Raw genomic sequence first — 16,050 nt, 5'->3', positions numbered from 1 at the left:
TTGCCTACATGATATCACCATGTAGGGACCGGTACTCCTCCTCGTTCTCCTCTATGTAGCTAGTTGAGATTTCATTTGAAGACTACTTTTGGTGAGTTCCCATGTTCCGAGAACAGTATTCCATTATCTTTCTAGCTTATAATATGTTGAGATGTTTAGACACTTACTATGACATTTCTTTCTATTATGATTGAGGGTGAGCTACGGACTTGTCTTAGCCCCGTTAAATTTAAAAGTTAGAGGTATTGTTGGATATATGTAAGTTAAAGATTTACTATTATGATTTCTGCTTGTTTATTTATTATCATTACCTATGAAAGGCTAAAAGAATGCTAAGAGGCTTGTTTGAGGTACTTTCGGGTTTCTCATTTGCCAAGTCACGTCTAGGCCCTAAGCTTGGGTCATTAAAGGAACCCTGTGGCGCAAACAAACTATGCTACACCATCAAATTCTACATTCTGAACTCAATGAAGATGTTGAAATTTTCATCCTAGATCATCTCGATAAAAAGTGGGTCCCACACCTAAGTGTCATTTTTAGCCAATTCAACGAGTGGCCTCGGGATTAGCCAAAAGCCTCAGGAAGAACACGAAAGGTCGCTCTAGACCAAACTCGATATTTCAGAGCTAACCATGCTGACGGAATTTTTATTCGAGTGCATTTTTCAAGAATATTGACCAAGGTCAAACTTAGGCCAATGCTTAAAGGCTAATGCCTAATGGTCCAAACTTGCACCGAAAGCCTCGGGACTCAAGCTGACATGCCACTAGCCTAATCTAACTACTCTGGAGCTAACGGAACCATCAGAATTCCATTATGAGGTCGTTTGCCTGACGTTTTTACCGAAGTCAACTATTCAAGTTTCAAAAGCTCCAAAACAGAAAAAGTCATCAATTCCAAACAAACGACCAGGCAACCGAGAGGTCATTTCTTGTGTTACTAAGCAATTAGTGGACTAGAACATGCGATGGAATTAGAACCGCCAATATGGGCTAGGCCCATTAGGCCAGCCTGAGTCAACCTGTGATTTGATAGAGTTGAGCTAAGATGCCTATTTAAGAACGCAACTTTTTACTTTGACCCGAGTAAGCCCGCTAAATCGTGGGTCTTGAGTAATGTTTATTGGACCGGCCTGTGGGTCAAATAAAAACATAATTTAAAAAATAAAGAGGAATACTAAAAATATATAAATAACAAAAGAAATCCAAACTCAAAGCAACTTCAACCATCATATATAAATATTACAAGTTGATATTTTATTTAGATAATTAAAGTGTTACTCGTTAACTATTTAATTTGCTTATTAATATCTCTATTTGGTTAGAGTAGTATCATGACAAAAGTTATTTAGTTTCACAAAAGCTATGTTCAAGAAAATCATTTTCTTATATGGTGTACCCAAGATATTTGCATAATAATAGCATGTAATATTGTCTAGTAGATATTTGTGTTAACATTGACCCGCAACCCAAATAATAGCAGATTGGACTTGATGTTTTTTGGAGCACCAAAATAATGAATCAGCTTGATGTGGCTTGTCAAATTTTAATTTATAAGCCACTTTAAAAAGTCAATCCAAACACCTTACTTTCTGATCTTAGTTTTATACTATACTTTTTATAAAATTTTCAAATATTATGAAAATATAGTTGTCTCCATCTCAGGTTTATGTTTTATTAAAACTTGTATCTACCCTAGCCTTGGTTCAGTTGGTCATGGGCTTACTGGACTTTCACGACCCTAGTGAACTCGCAGGCAACAACGCCTCCTAGTATATGGTGGGAGGCATTTAGTTTTATAGTCTCTTACAAGCTTGAATTTAGTTTTATGATTTTTTTTACAAGAAATTTCCAATTTTACACGTAATCTAAGAAATCTGAAAATATCGTTTTCTTCTATTCAATTTATAAGTAGTCATAAAAGATCATTCACGAAAAGGAAGAAGAGAGGCCTAAAACTTCAGACAACTGGACTCAAATTTATGTATGGCGAAACTTTACCCTTCAGTGTCCATATCTCAGGTTGTTGAACAATCCGGCGTAACATGGAAGAAGGAAACAAAGTGGCAAGTAGCATCTGTTACATCGTTGACTGATATAGTTTAGGAGTAAATTTTGTTCAACATATTTCGGCTAGTGTTTGTAATAAGAGTTTGGTTTGGAAACCTTTGCGGACCCGGTGACATTACTAGTTCTGTATTGACTTAAACTATTTTGCAGAATGACAACAATACATGCCTCATACACCAAATCGTATCAGCTTACAATGATTTAAGTGATTCAGTAAGGTGTAAATATATTTTAGTAATTAACCACTAGTTGTTCATGTGCAAACATGTCATTCATCAATTGATTTGGTACACACTGGGTGAGGGTAAGTTTTCACACATCTACCACTCCCATACATGGCATAACAACATTAACATCAACATAAATTGCTATCATCTGCACAGTACATCATAATGTAGTTCAACCCTGAGAATGGAACCTAACAATACAATATAACTATAAGTTCTATGAACTCATCAGTATATACAGAAAACCTGATACACAACAACACATCTCTAGCTAGTATTACAAAAAGCAAAGCAGACTAATCGTAAATCGGTTTATTCCCTTCATACCCTTCAGCTGGTTTGGGCATGTGTTCTTTTGTATAGACACGGTGCCGCCTCTCTCTCCCATATATGACCCAGAATGTAAGCGAAAGCAATACTGCTAAACCAACCATCACCAGTCCAATGTAAACCCATTTGCTATAATGCTGAAGTCCGGGGCAGTATATGCTATAGATATCTCCAAATGTCTGTCTAACAAAATCACAATCTTCTAGATCAACCAGAAAAGGACCATAATGGTACAATCCAAAGCTAACATTTACAGCAGCTGCCATCTGGCCGTAGATGACAGGAGTCAGACGGCCTGTTGTGGAACAAATGCCACTAGGGGAAACTTGACAGACATAATTATCCCATACCTGCATGATAGAAAAACTTAAAACAGGTTGTAATAACTCTCCATTTATCACATGTGGGAGGACAGAGAAACATGTCTTCAAGTGAAATCAACTTTTCAGGAAGAAGTTTTAAGGTGTACCTTTGTGGCATTGCTCAAATCCACTTCACCAGGACTACAGGATCTATCAGTCAAATCCAAGTAATAAGGATTGCAAAGGATTGGCAGCTTAGGTCCAGACTGATTGTAGTACAAAGGACCAAAGTTGGGGGAGAAGTTGTTATTGGAAATATTAGTAATGACCCTGTTAACAACATTGACCAGCTGAGAAGTGACTTCTTTGCTTTTTGTAAGGGTCTCTTGTGCAGTGGCATTGTCCACACACGGCAAGATATCATCTAAAGCTGTATGAGCAAGAGGGTGTTTGACCCATTGATTCATTGCTACACAAGAGTCTGCAGTCACACTGACAAATCAAACACAAAACAATCAGATATGTTTCACAAACTACATTTATAAATCAAGGCTGACATTAATAAAGAATGGACAAAGATGTGACTTAGAGGCTCCCAGTTAACAGGGAAGACACACATTCCCAACAGATAAGAGAGTGTTCAAATCTCTACACATGTTGATCACTCAATAATGAGACATCCTAGCAGTAAAAGTTCGGCAATTTTAGTACTATTTGAAAGGTTTGCATGGGATCTTAATGATACTAATGACCAGAGTGGGTATCAAGAAGCACCAGCTAGAGGTATAACCAAAATAGACATTTAAAATGATTCAATCAAAGGAAAAGTACATAAATTGCACCTTGTAGTTGTCCAGAAAAGCCATTTATACACTTTTAACTTTACGGGCTACCTTTTACCTCCCCACCTGCCCACCCCACAATTCTTGTTTGAAGTGGAATTAATATCTCCCTAAAATGACACGACCAGATTTTGTCCTAGTCTTGTATACACATGCGGAAATGTGTCATTTGAACCTTTTTCATATTTTATCTCATTTTTTAGTAAAACCCTCCCTAGTTCTGTTACCTCCTCTCATCTTCCTCTTTTTCTCCATTCTCTCCCCAATCTTCACAGGAAATCTCATGTTTTTCGGCCAACAGATAAAAAAAATGATCAGAACACCTAATTCATGCTATACCACACTGAACAAAGTCACCTAATTCTAAGAATGGAAAGCATAAGAAAATTCATATTATTCCACTTAAATCATTTAAGCCAATAATATATCACAGCTAAAATAATTCAGAAAACTCATGCACACCCATAAGGAAATATATTAAAATACAAGACAATGGCAGATTTAAAACATACACATAATAGGTTTTATTCAGCAAATTTGTTTTTGGATCCACATTTGTACCTTATTGCTAAGTAAATCGCAATTTTCAATTTCAACAGTCAACAGATATTTCCAACCAGAAAATCCGGCATATCATAGAAATTAAAAGCTGTAGCAGATTCTATGTTGTTGGTTCTCAAATCAGTGTATTCTACTGGAGTAGTTCACGCATAAAAGTTGTAAAAATCGGTGATGGATTGTTTTTTCTACTGGCTTTACTTCTCTGCCTGTTTCATACCTTTCAGGACGGTGAGCTTCTCTGCCTGAAAAACAGAAATGGTGGCACTAAGAGCCGTGGTGGAAAATTGGTGGGTCTGAAAAAAACAAAAAAAAGAATAAAAAACAAAAAAGAAAGGAAGTACAAAAAACATAGCACAGATAAAATTGATTCTTGCTAGTTCTGTGGCTTCTCACCAAGAAAAGGGAGATGGTGGGTGGTGGAAATTTGATGGGTCTAACAGAACAAAGAAAGAGAAAGAGAAAAAGAACAAAAGGAAAATAAAGAAGAAAGTAAAAAAGAAAATAGATTTTTAATGTTAAGTCTAATTATTATATAATATCCAATTGAAGATTGGCACCTGGACAATATAATCAGCTTTTAGCAGTTTTTACGTCTCTCGCACTCTTTCAAGAATTTGAATACACTTTCTCTGCCACATCATCATTCATGGGGATATTAATTCCACTTTAAACAATAATAGGAAGGTAAAAGGTCGTTCGTAAATTTAAAGTGTAAATAATCAAATACTAATATCTAAAGCCTGGCTGGCTACCCTCAGCTGAGACCAGCAATTTTATGTTGATTATGGCTGCAGAAATGCAGAACTAAGCTGAATCTAACATCACATTGAAGTTAACTTTGGATATCCTTTCAGGGATAAAATAGCAGAACCAACAACTTGAAGCTGTACGCACAATGAGAAGATTTTCCACACGCAAGAAAAAACGTGGTTTAGTTCTTAAACGTAGTAAAACAGTATGCAGTGAGAAGTTAAATACAGAACAGAGCTTACTTGTGAAGAACAAGAAATATGCCACACAAAAATAAAGTTCCAGTGACAAGAATCCATCCAAAAATCACCAAGCTGCACAAAATAGAACAGAACATACTTTTAAACAGAAGAGCAGAGACAAGGAAACGAAATAAAGAAAGAAAGAACAGCCTAGTAATATAAAATGTTCACTTACATGTAAACGAAAGCCTGCATCCCGAAAATTGAAAATACTGGAAGGAGAAAAGAAAACAAAGAAAAATTATAAGTAGAATTTATTACACTCAGAATTCTAATGTAATGGTCATCTTACCAAATCCCAGAAATGTCAAAAGAAGCATAATGGCTGATAGAATAATAAGAGCCAATCTCCTGCATGAATATTACCACCGGCATTTTAGAACCCAGAACAGCAAAGGAAAGAGAACCTGGGCCCAGGTCTTGGTGTATGTGTGTTTGGTGGATTGAAGTGCAACTAGATAAGCAAGAACATCACAAAGTATCTCTCAAAATGTTGAGTTAGAACTATTCAAATGGAAAGAACAAAGATGAGACAGAAAAGAAGTAGAGAGGTTGTGCACAAGTGGGGTCTGGGGAGGGTGTTGTGCACAGCCTTACCCTTCCCTTGTAAAGGTAGAGAGATTGTTTCTGATAGACCCTCGGCTCAAGTAAAGCATCACAAACAACATGTAAAGTAAAAACAATGAAGAATAGAATTATAGCAGCAACAAATAATATGATTGCTAAAGCAAAGGAAAACAACATGTAATATTAAAATCGAAGAATATGATAGTAGGAGAGTAATACTAGTAACAGTAAAAAGGAAAACACGCTCAACTACCTACTAATCTTCTAACTTAATCCTCGACCTTCATATTTTCCTATCTAGGGTTATGTTCTCATAAGCTGCAGAAGTGTCATATCTTGTTTAATCACCTCTCCTCAAGACTTCTTTGGCCTACCTCTACCTCTTCTTATATTCACTATAGCCAACCTCTCATGCCTCCTCACTGGGGCATCAATGTATCTTCTATTCACGTGCCCAAACCTTCTCAGCCTAGCCTCCCTCATCTTGTCCACCGTGAAGGTCACTCCCACCTTGTCCCAGATAGCTTCATTTTTTATCCTATCTCTCCAAGTATGCCCATACATCCATCTCAAAATTTTTATTTTCGCTACTTGCATCTTCTTGACATGAGTTGTTGATTGGATAACACTTCGCATCATAACTAACCTAACCACCACTTTATAAAACTTACCTTTAAAGACATGACCCGCAAAATAAATACTTTGAATAGATGACTTAAATAGTTTTGAATAGATGAAAGGACAAAATCGATCCATAATCCACACCCATAGAAGTACGAGAACTCGATTCAATCGTATAAATTCTACAGATATAAATTGCAAAGAACAAGCTTGTTATGACATTCACTTACACAGACTCTACCAAACGAGCTATGTCATCCTTATTGTCTTCTGTTTTAGTGGAGAGGGTATTAGCAGAAGAATTGATCTTGGTTTGGATGCGGTCTATGTCTGTTTGGACTGAACCAGGAAGCAAAACTTTATCCACAGCAATAAGTTTGGCTGCAGCTAGATAACCTGAGACGTTTCTGAGACTATCAGCTGTGGTATTTGCCTGATGGACGACATAATCCAACGTGTTAATTGTACTGCTGTGAAACTTTCCCTGGCCAATGTACAAAATGATACATCCAACACTGCACAAGTGACAAAATGTGCAAGTTACAAAATGGGCACATCAGAACAGAGAGAACGGGAATGTGACGTGTATGTTTGCGAGTGAGAAGTTGAGCAAAGTGGCAGTATTTGTAATGCAAGAGAAGATCCATAAGCATTTGTATATGCTAGGTGGACAGAGAGAGAGAGAGAGAGAGAGAGAGAGAGAGAATACACTGCAGCAATGGTAAAAAGTATGAGGAGTATGAGGGAGAGAGCATAAGCTATTCGGGAGTAGCCATAAGGAACTCTTCTACAGCAACAGTAGCAGAGAAAGATCAACAACAAGCAAAGCGCGAAGATCACAAACCAGATCAGCGCAACGACAAAGAATGGAGCTGCAGTGAAAACCACAGACTGCACATAAACAAATATAACATAAGAAACAATTGAACATAGATTTTATGCAACTAAATTTTTTAGAAAGACAACCAAGTATATACTTCATAGCTAAAAGTCAGAAAACGGTAAAATGAGAATGCACAGACAAGTACAGATTGTCGGACAAATGTTTTAAAGAACACATACCAGGTTTTATTTGTCGATAGTACAGATTGGAATCCGATTTATAAAAGGTAAAGAACATATACCAGGTTTTATTTGTCGATAGTACAGATTGGAATCCAATTTATAACAGGTAATGAAACATTTGCAATATGAAAATTTGCTCTCTGCATGAATTTTTGTAGGGCACAAAGGCAATTTTAAGTCGTCACATAACACCATATATAGCATCACTGACCATGGACTAAATCTTTAATCATACTGAATAGTGATAAGCAAAACTAAAGTTTCAAGTCACTGAAGAGCATCTCTGACTACATACTTCTCTCTGATCAATCAAATGATAATGAATTTAATCTTTGAAATGTATCAGGACAAGAATGATACTACATAGCAATCTCTCTGGTGATGGTATATAGAATCTTTTGTCATAAATTAAATTACTGTCAATTTCAGGTAAAGTATCTGCATTCTGGAGATCAGCTGAGATTCTCCATTACTAGTCAGGTGACTCACCATTGAAAATTATGGTGGTAGCATAACTCATGACAGTCGTCAGAGTAGTGGAAAGAAATTTTTCCGTCTTTCCAAAGACAATCGCCTGGACCATTTTACCCTTCCCAAATTAGGCAAAATCTTAGTCATGACACGAGTAACATCTTTTGGTACTCAATGCAGTTGTTTAACTACCACTTAGCAGTGAATGGATAGAATCTTATTGTTCTGAAATCATATTGAAGAATTTTTACATTACTTTTTTTTTGCTTCCTCTTATCAATACAACACAAGAAAAGAGGTGTAAATAAGTTTGAAACAAAGATTTGATATCACTAAATAATAGTAATTTTTTCCTGTACAGAGAGAAAAATTTGAACTTTATTATTCCAAGGGAAGATAAGGTGGTGATTTATGTAATATCTCCGAATTCCAAAATTAGAGCAATTAATTTGAAAATAAAGGTCTCTTGAGATGTTACTCCTTTCCCAATAACAAATTATCAACTTTCAAGCCTGTGAAAGTATGTTCCGCTTGAATACTTACAGCCCAGTAATGGCGGTTACTGATATTCCACCCTCCAGTGTATCTTTTGAAATTGTTGAGAGGGTCTTTTCTATATGTTCTTTTAGCAGCCAAGATAAGTGATGAGTTCAATGGAGGTTCATCTTCAGCAAGAAACCTTTTTGTGCCCCATGAAACCACCACCACATCATTCTCATTCCTACTTTCACCTATAAAGGAAAGAACCCATTTATCTATCAGCACAAAGATAGACAGTGAAATCAAAGGAAAAAGTAGAATGAATACCTGAAATGGGTGTAGTTTGGAAGGAAGGAAAATCAGACTCAGATCCTCCAAGGGTGACGGAAGAAAAAATGAAGAAAGCAGTTACAAGAGAAAATAACAATGAATTTTTACACAACATTTTATGGGTCGATTTCTAGGGAAAAGGCAATATGTTAAACGATTTTGGACAAATCTGAGAGAGGAGGAAAGTAAATAGTGTACGATTTTAACTCTTTGAAAACATGAGAGAGAGAGGGGGACAAATGTTGTAATGCAATAATTGATATTAAAGCAAAGCCTAAAGGAGTTGGACACGCGGAAGGAAATGTAAGTGCGACATATTTGATGACAAAAAACAAGCATGTCATCGTCTTTGTGACTTTATTGCTCCTGTACATATCCCTTCTATGCAGATAATATTAAAAATATTACTTTTAATTATAATATTTTTTCAGAGCATGTTAATTATATTATTTTACAAAACTCAACTATTATATTATTTTTTAATGAAATGTACTTTCTCCTCCCCTCACCCACCTTATACCTCCATAATCAAACCTAATAGTGGCAAATGGAGGATTGAATCAAATTTGGATAGGTTAAAAATTGGTTAGACAAAAACAATCTGCCCATATTTAATATGGATAAAAAATAGATTGGGTAAAATATGAATCAGATAAATTACAATCCTAATCCATCTTTATGATCTCCTAAATCGAATTAGCGACTTATAAGGGGATGTAGCTTTAGGAAGATGATTTAATTATGTCTCTCACTCAGTTGTTATAGTGTAAGAAAAATAATTCAACAATTATAAAAATTTCAAGAAAGATTAGATTGCCTGGATTGTTTAATTGTGTTAATTAATTTTTTTGTCCTTTTTAGCTATCACTTTTGCAACAACAAAAAAAAATTGAATATCTATCATTTTACAAAATGAAGAAAGTATTTATTTTCTTCGATTCCATCTTTAATGTATGACAATTTTAAATGACCAATAAGAATAGCCGGATATATATACTATTTATTTAGCACTAGCATTATACTTCAGTTTTCACTTTATCAGTAGGCCAAATCCATCGCTGGCCCCTTAACGTTGGCATCAACTTTCACTTAGACACCTAAAACAAGATATGTTCATTTTAGACACCTAATGTAAGGGTCTATTGTGTCATTTTGACACTTTTTAATCAGCTAGACCCTCGCGTGTTTTGCACTTATTAGAGGCGTGTAGAAGTTATTTTTTCAGTTGATATGGCATCAGACTTGGCCTATAACGGTCATATCCCTCTTATCTATATATTTATGCATCTTCTTCTTCATTTTTGCCCTAATTTCTTAGATTGTTTCTCTGATTTAGGGCAAAAATCACTTCTCTCTTGTTCTTTGTTTTTCTCTCTTCTTCTTTATTTTTCTCTCTTCTTCTTTGTTTTTCTCTCACTCTTCTCCTATACTTCCATGTCCAGCTTCTCCAACTCTTCCATGGCCTCTTTGGATGAATGTCGATATTGTAAATATGGTAATGAAGCACTATTAAAGACTTCTTGGACTCAACTAAATCCAGGTCGTAGATTTTTTACTTGTAAACTTTCAAAGGTAAAGTAATTCTTTATGTTGATAATTTACTCATATATTGCAACTTTTATTCAATGTGAATCTTAAAGCTCCATTTATTTTCTATAAGTACAACAAAAGAGGAATAAGTATTTTCTGTTAATTGTGGATTTCTAATTTTTTTTTTTTCTGATTGATTTTATAGAAAATGGGTGGCTGTGATTTTTTTATTGGTATGAATATCGACACCCTCCTCAAGCAAATAAGGTGATCTGGAGTTTGTTGAAGAAAATCAAGGCTTTTGATGAAAAAATAAATCGAGCAAGAAATATACTTATTGTTGTTGTGATCGCTGTTGGGTTGGTAGTGTTTGGAATATGGAGATTGAAGCCTAATTGTTAAAATGTGTTGTGTTTTTTTCCTTAAAGTAACATTATATTTTGTTCAAGAATCTGCTGTAAAATTGCTTATATTTTGCAGTATTATTTTGATGTTGTTGTTGTTGTAAAGTTGCTGTAAAGTTAATGTAAGGGTGATGTTGTTGTTGCTGTGAAGAAATAATCTTCATGTTGTTGTTGTTGCTGTTAATTTCTAGCTAGGCCACATTTGTATGTATTTTGATATTATTGTTGTATACAATTCACAATTCACATCTTGTTGATGTGAATACATATTTCACTTATTAAAAGTTCAAAATATCTGCACAATGTAACTCAAATTGAGTGGACTGGTTAATACCAATAACAAAAATAGAGACTTCACAAATTTAATATCAAAAACATTTAACAATATCACAGTGCAACTGTAAAAACATAATCAACAATGAACTCAAAGTTAGCATTATGTTAAATACGAAGATCAGTGGACTGGTTTAACAAGGTTACACAATCCTCAAAACTGAATACATTACACAATCCACAAATTTATGTTAAGCTGTTAAGCAATCCGCAGTTAGTATTCAAAACTTCAAGCTGCTATTACTTCTTTTTGTTTGCCATTTTCTACAACTGGTTGGTAGTGACATCATCTCTATTTTTCCATCTCAAGCCTCTAGAATTAAAACCAAGGTCTATGTCTGTTGAACTTGCATCCTTAAAATTTGAACTTGTTGACAGAATCCTTTGACTTGAAGTCCCTGACTATTTTTACAGAAAAAGAGAAACCAAAATTAATAAGTATGTTGCACTACTGAAGATTAGTATGTAACCAAAGGACAAAACAACATACATTGAGTATTTGGGTTTCATTTGCACTTGTGAATATGCCAAATCCAACATTACTTGATCCACCATATGATGGCTTCTTTGTCCCCCCCCCCTCCTGCATAGTCTTCTCCAGTTACTGCAACTCTTCTCTTTTGTCCAACAGTCTTTTTTCTCCTCTAAGGTATTTGACTTGTATCAACACAAACTGTTATTGAAGAAGCATGCTTGCTTGATGTAGTTGATGCAGGTTTGTTGAATGTTGTTGGTTCAGGTTGACTGAAGTTTTTTGGTTGAGGTTGGCTACTTCCTTGTGAGCTTTGACCAGTAAATTGTGAGTTATGGGTAGCTGCTTCTGAAGTTTGAGCAGCAACCTGAATATTTAATCACAAAATATATGTTCATTAAAAATTCAACAAGTGATTAAAAAAGACAGAAGCAAGTATAAATTATGTTATCTTGCAATATCTCTTGTTATGACCTTGTTGTTTACATATGGAACAAGTCTGTTTCACCCTTTGTTTAAAAAAAATTCCATACTTCTTTCTTCGTTCATCTTTGCCCTTTCTTCTATTTCTTGCAGGTCTGCCAGACATTGGTTTAGGTTCAGGAGGTTCAATCCTTGGATTGTTAGTTTCAGGCCACATCTTCATATTTGAAATTGGTTGGATGAAATGACTATAAGCCTTTAAGAAGGTATCCTTCTTATACCAATGCTCCACAAGAGGTTCAGGCTCCTATTTTATGTGGCACAAAGCAACAATATCATGTTGGCATGGAATGCCTCTTAGTTGCCAAGTTCTACAACTACAAACTCTATCAGCCAAGTTAACTGTATGCCTGTACGCCTGTACTCCCCTTCTCCAATCTCAAACCCAACATCCGCATTCCAAAATACCTTACATGTTCTAGACTTGTCCTTATTCTCCTCTAAGATAAGTCTAGCCATAGGTGCAATATCAGATATCTAGGTGTTAGCAAACTTGATCATGTCCACAGTTCTTGTCATTATCTTTCTCCTAATTTCCTCCAACATGGTTATTATAAATTTGTGTCTACATGATATGATCCATGAATTAAAGGTCTCACACATGTTATTTTCAACTACATCACATTTGGAATGCTCTTGAAAGAATGCCCTAACCCATGACACCTTTAGATAATGCAATAAGTCAGCACAAATATCCTTACCAAGTTTTCTTATTTTATGAAGCTCATCCTTGAACTTCACTTCAAAACTTGACTTTGAACATCTCTAAAATTGTTTTCTCCTTTCCTCTCCTTTCTAGGTTTGATTCCAATTAGACCAAATGTGTCTACCACACATTCTAACTTCAGCATTTGGTAGCAGTTCAGTAACTGCTGCATGAAAACCCTTCAAAGAAAACAAAATGCAATTCAATACTTAATAGATAATCTGATAGCTTTAGCAAATGTAATATGTAATTACCTTTTGTATATCTGCCATCACAGTAAGACTCTGTCCAATACCCAACTGCAGGTCCTCTTTCAAGTAATTGATGAAGAAACTCCAACTATGCTTAGTTTTCTTATCTACAACTGCCCAGGCTATAGGAAACATCTGATTGTTTCCATTCTTGCCAACTGCTACTAGAAGTTCACCCTTGCAAGCATCCTTTAAGAAACATCCATCAAATCCTATTATTCTTCTACATCCTTCCTTCCACCCCCTTTTCAATGCCTCCAAGCACGTATAGAAGTACACAAATAAATTCTTTCCTAGTGCAGTTTCTCCATCCATTCTTAAAAAAATAGAACTACCAGGATTGGTCTATTTTATAACCTCAGCATAATCACATAATCTTGCAAATTTCATATTCCAGTCACTCATGGATTCTCTAAGAACCATTAGCTTTTCCTTGTAAAAGATGGTCCTACCCACATACAATCCTAACTTCTCCTTGCACAATTCTTGTATTTCCCAAATTTTTATGGATGATTGTTTAGTTATTTCATCCCTGAATTTATTTGCTAGGAATTTACTTGTACACATTTTATTCTTATTTGATGGAGAACACTTATGTATAGGATGGTAGTTCTTGATCAAAAAGTTACCAGAATCTCTATCAGTTGCACCATAACACAACCATTTGTATTTTTCTTTGAATTTACATTTAGCCCTCACTCTATGAGTTTCATTAGGCCTTAACTTAATCTGATAATTATTTTCTACTGCATAATTTGCCAAAGCCTTTCTAAATTGTTTAGCATTTTCAAAAATTATTCCAAGTTCAAAAATAGAAACTTCACATTCAGCATCATACCTGACATTTTTACTCTTCCTTCTTCCTGGTTGATCAACACCCCTAACAACTTCTTCATCTACCACATCTGTGCTATTATCACTATCACAGTCTAAGCTATCAATATAATCTTTATCACCTCCTAATCTGCCAACATATCTATCCTTCTTATTTCTTCCAATATCTTCAAAGTCTCTATCAATACCAGCTTCACCTACTGGTATTTCTTCAGGTACTTTTTTTTCTTATGATTAGGATTTCTTTTGTTCCTCCTTTTAGATCTAAAAGATCTCAATTCTTCATCAACATCTGAACCATCTTCATCAGGAATGACATTTATATCCGAGTCACTACTATGCAGATCTGACTCATTCACATTTGAAATATCCTCAGTCTCATTCACATCTGAAACAACCTTATTCTCCATATTTCCAACATCAACAGAGCTTGGCCATGGCAAAAGACCAGCTAGAGTTGGCAATTCCTCTAACTCATCAATTTTATGAACCACATAAATATGAAAGTCATCACCATCTATTAAGTCTTTCACATAGTCTAACTACTGAATATCAGAAGTAACTTGGACAAATTCATTGTTAACTTCATTTTGACAGTAAAAATCCTTCACATTTGTGTACCCAAGGTCTTCAGTGTATGAAAAAAACTCAACAAGGCTAAAATGATCTTTATCAATGGCAACGAGAAATACATCTACTTCTCCTCTGTAAGTAGGATTAGGGGTCTGCGATAACATGGCCCCATGATGAAAATATGTCAATATATAGTCGTCCATTTCTCAACAAGGAAATACCCAAAAAAATTCTTACTTTATTAGTGCAATTTCCAAAAAAAACCTAGTTACAAAATGCTAACAGAGAGTAGACACAATCAAACCAGAACATACACCTTCTTCTTCAAGGATGAAACATGCAAACACAAACTAATGTCACTTCAAGAAGCAGTTGATACAAATGTCAAAACACCCAACAAAAATGCAATCTCCACTTGATTTCAACCTTTAAACCTGGAAATTGGCAACATAAACAAACATAACAGTTAGTACTAACTAAGAATTAAATGAAAATCAAGAAAGATTGAACTTTCAAACACTTACCTAGGTTTTGATCAGTGAAGAAGGAAGAGGGTTTCGTTTGAACTGAAGAGACAATGGACACAGTGTGTTGAAGTTCAAGTTTTGGGCATTGAATGAAAATCAAGATTGCACCATCATACACTTGCGTGGGTTTTGATCGGTGAAGGAGGAAAAGAGGGTTTTTTTTAACTGAAGAGACAATGAACTGTGTTGAAGATCAAGTTTTGGGTATTTAATTTTAAAGTTATATGACATGTAAAGTTGATAGTGTTGGCAGGATTTAATTGGTCACTTAATCTATGTGGAGGAAAGTGTAATACACGCTCTACACTCAAACTTCAGATTGATTAAAAAGTGTCAAAATGACATAATAGACCCTTACATTAGGTATCTAAAATGAACATATCTTGGTTTAAGTGTCTAAGTGAAAGTTGACGCCAACTTTACGGGGCCAGCGATGGATTTGGCCATATATATATATATATATATATATATATATATATATATATATATATTATCCAATTTAAGTTTGTTAATGGTAACATTTGTTTAATTATTGGAATATAATTTATGTGAAAAGATAAAATAAATTTATTTTTAATATGTCTGATTAATTTCATAAGACTAATTGACAAAACTCGTAATTCAGTAAAAAAGAAAAGTAGATAAAATTGTGCAATAGAAAGGCTGACAGAGGTACAACTTTTCAAACATCTATACTTCCATTTTTTACCATAAAACACATTACATATATAGAAAATTAATATAACAGTAAAAAAATAAGCAAATAATATCTTAAGTTAAAAAGTAGGTAGCCTTTACGTGGTTAAGGTAATTTAATTGTAAGAATGGTTATGTTTAGTAAGTTTGGATACCCAATCTGAATAGAAGAAACTCATATTACTCATATTTCATCTGTGATTCATTTTCAGTTGGCCCATACTTGACTCATTATTAAAAGTCACTCATCCAACACATTTAAATATGAACGGGTTAGCAAAAAATGGGTTAGGATTGCCAGCACTAATCAAACCTATACGAATAGAGAATCATGTAATTATCAAATAATTTATGTTTCATATTTTTTCTTTGTTACATTGTTTA

At 34.7% G+C, this 16,050-nt stretch overlaps 1 protein-coding gene across 1 annotated transcript; it reads right to left on the bottom strand.

Moving 5' to 3' along the window:
• Positions 1 to 2,405: 2,405 nt before the first annotated feature.
• Positions 2,406 to 9,121, bottom strand: LOC129889105 (uncharacterized). The gene is made up of 9 exons (XM_055964254.1): positions 8,855 to 9,121; positions 8,591 to 8,778; positions 7,221 to 7,402; positions 6,742 to 7,026; positions 5,616 to 5,674; positions 5,499 to 5,535; positions 5,324 to 5,395; positions 3,096 to 3,420; positions 2,406 to 2,976 (listed from the first exon to the last, which is right to left on the bottom strand). Exons 1-9 carry the CDS (start codon positions 8,970 to 8,972, stop codon positions 2,593 to 2,595), a joined length of 1,650 nt encoding a protein of 549 aa, XP_055820229.1. The 5' UTR covers positions 8,973 to 9,121; the 3' UTR covers positions 2,406 to 2,592.
• Positions 9,122 to 16,050: the final 6,929 nt, after the last annotated feature.

This window comes from Solanum dulcamara, chromosome 5 (assembly GCF_947179165.1).
Source record: "Solanum dulcamara chromosome 5, daSolDulc1.2, whole genome shotgun sequence".
Classification (NCBI taxonomy): Eukaryota; Viridiplantae; Streptophyta; class Magnoliopsida; order Solanales; family Solanaceae; genus Solanum; species Solanum dulcamara.
Note: the sequence above shows the minus strand (reverse complement) of the source record. Positions and strands in the feature narration are given on the sequence as shown.

What these genes read in the sequence shown, in the direction of transcription:
- LOC129889105 (XM_055964254.1), bottom strand. Translation starts at nt 8,972, where the DNA reads ATGTTGTGTAAAAATTCATTGTTATTTTCTCTTGTAACTGCTTTCTTC. An exon ending in GTAACCGCCATTACTGGGCT is followed by an intron (nt 7,403 to 8,590) that starts GTAAGTATTCAA and finishes GTTTATGTGCAG; the next exon opens with TCTGTGGTTTTCACTGCAGC. An exon ending in ATATTTCTTGTTCTTCACAA is followed by an intron (nt 3,421 to 5,323) that starts GTAAGCTCTGTT and finishes TTGATTTGTCAG; the next exon opens with TGTGACTGCAGACTCTTGTG.